The sequence below is a fragment of the Dama dama genome, chromosome 10 (genome assembly GCF_033118175.1).
Source record: "Dama dama isolate Ldn47 chromosome 10, ASM3311817v1, whole genome shotgun sequence".
NCBI lineage: Eukaryota > Metazoa > Chordata > Mammalia > Artiodactyla > Cervidae > Dama > Dama dama.
Window position 1 is genome coordinate 27545232 of NC_083690.1, and position 7829 is coordinate 27553060.

The window sequence follows — 7829 nt, forward strand, 5'->3', positions numbered from 1 at the left end:
TTCATGCATTGGAGAAGGAAATGGCAACCCACTCCAGTGTTCTTGCCCGGAGAATCCCAGGGACGGGGGAGCTTGGTGGGCTGCCGTCTGTGGGGTTGCACAGGGTGGGACAGACTGAAGTGACTTAGCAGCAGCAGCAGGAAGACTTACAGCATGCCTTTGCCAATGTAACAAGGTCCTTCATCATGGGGACCCAACCTCCTATCAAAAGGCTCTAGCTTTGGAATTGGCACAAATCTGAGAATTTGTTGAAGACAGGGCCTTGCATGTTTGCATACTCAACAAGATGTGTAGCAACATGAAAGCCCCAAAGAGGAGCATTTCCTAACACTGGCTTTATGGAGTTCTTGTATGAACTACAGATAGGAATGTATATAAAGTGCTTAACACAGTACGTGACACATCATAGATGCTCAACAAAGTGGCTAGAATACTATTGCAATGGGCCAAAGAATAAACAGAGTGGATACAGGGAATGTAGACTACTGTTTCAAGAAATTTAGCTGAAAATAGGAGATTAGGACAGATGCCAAGTGAAATTTATTGTTTTTAAAGACAGATTTTAGCATGTTTATAGGTTGGTATGTATGTTCCAAATAAGAGACTCTGAAAGTAGGACTTCCCTGGTGGTCCAGGGGTCAAGACTCTGCACTCCAGTGTCGGAGTCCCAGGTTCAATCCCAGGTCAGGGAACTAGAGCCTACATGCCACAACTAAAACCTCGTATAGCCAAATAAATAATGATTTTTTTTTTAAGGTATGTTTGTACCTTTAAAAAAAAAAAAAGACTCTGAAACTATAAAACTTAAGAGAATAACAGATGGAGCAAAGTCCATGATGGGGCAGAAGTAGAGGAAATCAGGCATACCTGTATTGGGAAGCACTGTATGAGGGGCCTCCCCTGACAGCAAGTAACAAGTGATCACACAGAACTTTCAGAGTGACAATATAGAGTGGAATGTTAAGGGAGTTCTTATTTGACACTCTGTTTTCTTAGTGAAAGAGAAGGCAGTCAGTGGTATGGGACCTATGAAAGACAGTAATGTTGAAAGTTCAGCTGAGGATGGAGCGGAAAGGCTGGCTCCTCTCAGCAGCATTCTAATTGTCTTCCTTCATAGCCCACACATAGGCATAAAGACAGATGGGAGATAGACCCATAATGGCACTGTAGATTAGTTCATTCTTTTGGTCGCAAGTAACATAAACTCTTAACTACCAAAAGCAGAAGAGAATTACTTGGAAGAGTATTGGGATCAACAACTGACTATAGGAACTTCCCTGATGGTCCAGTGATTTAAGAATCCAAGCTTCCACTGCAAGGGTCATGGGTTCAGTTCCTGGTCAGGGAACTAAGATCCCGAAAGCTAAATGGCACAGCCAGAAACAAAAACTCTCCCACTGGCTACAGCTGGTTGAAGATCAACCAACTGAAGTTGGGATCCTGGGACTAATGAGGAAACCTAAGAACTTGCCTCATTTCAGCCCTCCACAGACCACCTACTGGGATTGCCTACCAACAGCTCTGAAATTTTATGAGTTACAATGGAGGTCCAAAAAAATTTCTAAAATTCCTAGGAAAGGAAATAGTTGGGTTAGCCTGGCAATAAAAGTAGGGTAAAGAACCAGTTCTACAATAGAACATGAGGCAGAATTCTAATAGGTCTCTGCTAGGGAAGGGCAAGGTTTCCATCAGAACTATAAAAATGTCTCCTCAGTCAAGGAACTAGATTTACATTTTATAAACAATAATTCCACAAGGAACATAGTCACTCATCAGACATTTTAATGAATCCCAATCTGATATGACCCCTGCTTTGGGGGTAGCCCATCAATCCAAGAAGAAACAGTTACAATGCAACTTGCTAAAGACCAGAACAGAGGAAATTACAAACACTCTGCCCCAGCCACACGCCCCTGGGGCTGATGGCAGAAGAAATGAGGGAAGAAGCAACGGGTAGAAGGATGACCGACTTCAAGGGTTGGACTATACGTCATGTTTGGAAATTCCAATTTGGTGCAGCTCCCCAAGGCCAAGTGGCAGGCCTTGTTTATTTAATTCAGTAAAGCTTTACTGAGTACCTACTTAGGGATGGGTGCCATGAAGGCACATCAAAGGTTAAAACATGCTACTGCCATATGGAGCTTCTGTGAGGCGGGCATGAACATAATTTGACGACTAGACTTCTGCTTCATATTCAATTACCTAACTTTCTAACTTCCCTGAATGGCCTCGTCTCATTTCATGAAAGATGCTGACAGAGGAATCAACGGAAGGTTCTGTACCAGTGTCTTCTCGTTCTCATGAGAATCAGGGAGGACTGAGACCCAGTTCCCAAGAAAGTCAAATCCACCAGATAAAGTACAAGCTGGTCCTAGTTTTACTTCTTGCTGCTACACCACAGCTCCCCCACTCTGCTTTTCCTTAAAATCAGTCTCCCAGAGCTCACTCTGCTTATGTCCCAGACCTACCTTGAACCAAACTTCCAAACTCAGGGTGCAGAAGACTTAGCTTCACAGCATGTGGTTTAAAAAGAAAAAACTTAGGTATATAGGTGTCTGCAACCCAATAAAGCCCTGGTACACTGTCACCACCCCCAAATCCAGTGCAATCTAGACCTGTTCAAACAATTACAGACCAAGGGGATATAGTGCACACTGTGATGCTGGCTTATTTTGTGTGACTCTTTAAAAAAGACACTGAAAAACCAGCACCTGCCTGGGGAAAGATCACCTGTGGGAACTGAAAGCCTGTCTTTTAGGAATGGTTGACCAAATTAATGCTGCTTAACCTGAAAACATGGAGACAACGTATCTGTGATTAAGTTTTCTGAAGGGCTGCCACGTAGATCAAGTTTTAAACATATTCTGGGCAAAGCTTCAAAGGAAGGAGAATGTAGTACTTAAGGGCCTTCTAAAGGTCAGAGCTATGCCACAGTGAAAGGACCCGCCTTGTGAGGTAGTGAGCTGCATCAAGGGAGGTTTTAAAGGGCAGAAGACCACTTGGAAGGAATACTGTCAAAAGGGGGCTAAACCAAATTTGTTTCAAACCTAGCAAGGAAGAAGAGGCAGAGGAGGGGGAAGATCTTGCACCCCATGAATGGGATCCTCCTGACTGCATGCTCAAACTAGAAAACACAGTCCCTAAATTAGATGGGGAGAAGCTTTAGCCTGATACCCCACACACAGCAAGTCCTTTAGGGCAGGGCAGGTTGGAAAATTTTTACCACATAATGTCCCCTCTCCTAACTGGGACTGTCTGTTCTAGACACATGTATTAAGGCAGCCAGCATGGTAGAATACACTAAAGTTCAGCTCTGTGGAGCAAGAGACGTGGGTTTTAGTTCTGACTCTGCCCTGTATGATCAGGGGGCTCCTTCCCTTTTCTGGGCCCCTCCATGAAGTGAAATGAACTTACACAGTCCCTCCCCTTCTAAAGGGCCTGGCCTTTCTGGCTAGGCGCCCCTATGGCAGATCGAGGGCCACAGTTCTGGACCCCATGGCTACACTTGTGGACCGCCAGAGACCACCTCTGGCGGAAGCAGCGGCCACACTCCAGGCAGGGGAAGGGCTTCTCCCCCGTGTGCAGGAGCTGATGCTGAGCCAAGTGGCTCCACTGGGCAAAGCGCTTGGAGCACAGGTCACAGGCGTAGGGCCGCTCGCCCGAGTGGACTCGCCGGTGACTGGCCAGCAATGAGGGGTAGGCGAATCGGCGCCCACAGTCATCACAGGCGTGCAGCTTCTCCTCGGTGTGCGTGCTGCGGTGGATGGCTAGGGAGCCGCTCCGTCGGAAGGCGCGGCCACAGTCCGGGCAGGGGTACGGCTTCTCCCCTGTGTGCAAGAGCTGGTGCTGGAGCAGCGTGCTGCGCTGGGAGAAGCGGGCTTCGCAGTGCTCGCAGGCATAGGGGCGTTCCCCGGAGTGTACCCGCCGGTGACTGACCAGGCGAGAGGAGGACGAGAAGCGCCGCTCGCAGTCCGGGCACGGGTAGGGCTTCTCGCCCGTGTGGATGCGCTGGTGGATGACCAAGGCGGTGCGCTGGCGGAAGCGCCGGTTGCATTCCAGGCAGGTGTAGGGCTTTTCTCCGGTGTGTGTGCGCTGGTGGATGGCGAGCAGGGAGGGGTAGGCAAAGCGACGCCCGCAGCTGGCGCACTGGTGGGGTTTCTCACCCGTGTGCGTGGTCCGGTGATTGGCCAAGGACCGACTCCTCCGGAAGCAGCGGCCACAGTCAGGACAGTGGTAGGGCTTCTCGCCTGTGTGGATGACCTGGTGCTGGGAGAGGTTCTTGCGCTGGGAGAACCGCTTGCCACACTGGTCACAAACGTAGGGACACTCCCCAGAGTGTGCCCGCCGATGACTGACCAGCAGGGACGGGTAGGAAAAGCGGCGCCCACAGTCCGGGCAAGGGTAAGGCTTTTTCAGATTCTGGGCACACTTGTGGCTCTGCAGGGCCAGGTGATCGGGAAAGGTACAACCACAGTCAGGGCAGATGGGACCTCCTGAAGTCTGCCGGGGGATCAGACGGGGTTTGCTGGGCCGCCGGCCACGCTTCCCCTTTCGGGGAGCCTCCTTAGGTGGGAATACTTCCTTCTCTTCATTCTTCTTTCTGGTTTCTACAGGGACACAAAGGAGAAGTTAACAAATATTGGGCTTCTACTCTTTCCTATTAGTGTTACAGGTTATAAAACAATCACACTCAACGCCATCTTCAAGGAGTGTGAGTGACACAGACAACCAACCAAGTGAGACATACTGCTCCAAAATATGGAGGGTATTACCGAAGCCCCTAATCCAGCTTGGAGAAGTCAGGGAAGGTTTCTTGGAAAGATTAAGCAGACTAAGAAGTTTTTGAAGAGGTTAAATTTAAGGCAGGAAATGAAAACAAATGAGGTATGATCTGGCAGTAACTAGATCATAAGGCCCTCTAAGTCCATGCTTCTCAAATTTTATTGTGATTCTGATCATTTGGAGGGTTTAATGAAACACACTGAGGCTTCGCAGGTGACGCAACGGTAAAGCTGCCTGCCAATGCAGGAAACTCAGGAGATGAGGGTTCAATTCCCGGGTTGGGAAGAATCCCTTAGAGAAGGAAATGGCAACCGAATCCAGTATTCTTGTCTGGAGGACCCCATGGACAGAGTAGCCTAGTGGGCTACAGTCCATGGAGTCGCAGAGTTGGACACGACTCAGCGACTGAGCATGCATGCATGAAACAGACTGCTGGGCCCTACTCGCAGTTCAGGATTCAGCAGGTCTAAGGTGGGCCCTGGGATTCTGCATTTTCTAATACACTCCCAAGCGATGCTGCTGCTTCTGGTGGTTGTCTGACACCACACTCTGAGAACCAAACCTAAACATACAGCCAAATCAACTGGGGCTATTGAAAATACACACACACATACACATTTATATGAGTAAATGAATAGTTCTGGGATAGGGTCCAGAAGTGTGTATTTTCACCAAATTCCCCAATTGACTTACATTATAACTGCCAACCATTTGACAACTGCCTGGGCAAACACTGAAAACTTTTAAGAAAGGAAGTATGTCAAAACTTAGAAAAATCCCTGCTTTTAGAGAACCTGGCAAAGAAACTCCAGCCCAGAGTTGCATCTGCCCCTGTAGGTGGATCTGGGGTCCTTCTACCTGAATGGCCTTAATCAGAGCCTTGCTTCATCCTGAAGGCTAAAGATTCCTGCACTGATCAGGGTCACTTGGCCAGAAGGGCAAAAAGAGGCCAGTGCACGCCAGACCACTCTGCCCCACTGGAGCCTTTCAATCCAAATCTGGAAAACTCAGAGGTACAGGCTCTCTCAGTGTTAGCTGCTCAGTCCTGTCTGACCCTACGACTCCATGAACTGCAGTCCACCAGGCTCTTCTATTCACCGGATTCACCAGGCAAAAATATTGGAGTGGGGTGCCATGCCCTTCCCCATGGAATCTTCCTGACCCAGGGATTGATCCTGGGTCTCCTGCATTGCAGGCAGATTCTTTACCTTCAGAGCTTCCAAGGAAGCGCTATAGGCTCTCTTAGAGCCCAATTTAAAACAGGCTGGAGGCAGAGTCCTGGGAAGGAGGCAAGAGGGTGGTGGAGGTGGAGGTTTAGTTGCTCAGTCATGTCTGACTCTTTGCGACCCCATGGACTGTAGCCCACCAGGCTCCTCTGTCCATAGGATTCTCCAGGCAAGAATACTGGAATGGAGAGTCATTTTCTTCTCCAGGGGATCTTCCTGACCCAGGGATCCAACCAGGGTCTCCTGCATTGGCAGGTGGATTCTTTACCACTGAGCCACCTGGGAAGCCCCAAGAGGGTGGTAACTCTTTTTAAAAGTTCACTGATCCATCTACACAACATACAACTGCATGTGGTCAGTTTAGAAATTGGCAACAGGGACTGGACACCAATCAAAGAGACAAATATCCTTAAGTTGTGAAAATAAACACAGTAAATGGAGCGTTCCAGCTTGGGTCATAGCTACCCCTCGGCACCGAAAAACTCTGGACTGAGTCATTAGAGGCTGCAAGCCCTCCAGAGGCATTTTTCACTCACTTCTTTGGACTGCTACCCCTTTTGGGCACTCCTGTGGATCCAGGGCAGCCGGTTCCCAATCATCGGTATTTCGTTCCAACCAGGAGATGAGGGCTGGTTTGGGACCTGCGCACCCTGGGGGAAGGAGAACCAGTCAGGCCCAGCTCATACACAATGCTAGGTAGATTGATCTACCCCGGTGGCATCATCTGCCCAGCCCCCGTCCTCCTCCCCTGACACAACCTGGTCGCAGGCCAGGACCCTGGACCTCTAGATTCCCTGCCTCCTCCCACCCCCAGCTCCTCCATCCCTTTGGGCCCGCGGAAGCAGGCTGGGCCGGGCCTCACCGAGCGCGCCCAGGTGGCCGTAGGTCTCCTGCATCACGTCCCGGTATAGGGCCCTCTGCGCGGGCCGCAGACACCCCCATTCCTCCCGGGAGAAGTACAAGGCCACGTCCCCGAACTTCACCGCCCTCGGTCTCCTTCCCCTTCTCCGGCCGGGTCTGGCCTCTCCTGGTCCCCGCGCAGGGAGCAGAGCCGAAGGCCGCGCCATTGGACCCGAGAAGCCGGCACCACGGCCTTCCCCCTCCCAGCCTCGGCCCCTGGGCGCTGGAGGGGCCGGGTATTTGGGAGCCCCCGCCGGACCCGTACGGAGCGTGCCGGGGAGGCCCGGCGGGAACCGGAATCAGCCGCCTGCGGGGCTAACGGAAACCTTTCGCTGTTATTCAGGAAACTCCTGCCCGAACTTGGGTGAAAGGCACCGGAAGATGCCTTCGGCGAAAATGGCGGCGCCGCTACTGCACCGCCTTTGCCTGAAACACAGGCAGCTTCCAGCTATCGATTTTATTGACCAGAGCGCCATGCCGGCTGCCTAACCTCTTTGCCCTCAAGTGTGATGGCGCTGCGATTGGGCTTCACGCCCTTTTTTCCCCCGTTCCACGCGCTCATTGGGCGGCGGCCGAAGATCGAGCATTCTGATTGGGTGATGCCCAAAGCGGCCTGTTTGAACGAAGCCAACGGAAGCGTAAGGGCAGAAAAGCTGGACCCTCGGGTCGGGTGACTGCCAGGAGTCTTGAGGCGGAAAGGGGCGAACCCGCCGGGGTCAGGAACGGTCCCCAGTTCTCTAGAGGTGCAGCCTAGCCGAGGGAGGGAAGGATTTCAGCGACGGAGTCACTCTGGCCAACCGGGGGCCGAAATTTCCCTGGGTTGTCTTTCCTGGCTTTCTCTTCCGATGGTGGGTTAGCTCCTTATTGCCCTTTGGGGAAGGGAGTTAATGTTAGCGTTTCCTTTGCGCAGGTACCACGCCC

At 51.0% G+C, this 7829-nt stretch overlaps 1 protein-coding gene across 1 annotated transcript; it reads right to left on the reverse strand.

Annotated features, from left to right (window-relative positions):
• Window positions 1–1765: 1765 nt before the first annotated feature.
• On the reverse strand, window positions 1766–7414 carry ZNF689 (zinc finger protein 689). The gene is made up of 3 exons (XM_061153228.1): window positions 6871–7414; window positions 6545–6658; window positions 1766–4607 (listed from the first exon to the last, which is right to left on the reverse strand). The coding sequence occupies exons 1-3, from the start codon at window positions 7073–7075 to the stop codon at window positions 3430–3432; spliced, it is 1497 nt and encodes a 498-aa protein (XP_061009211.1). The 5' UTR covers window positions 7076–7414; the 3' UTR covers window positions 1766–3429.
• Window positions 7415–7829: the final 415 nt, after the last annotated feature.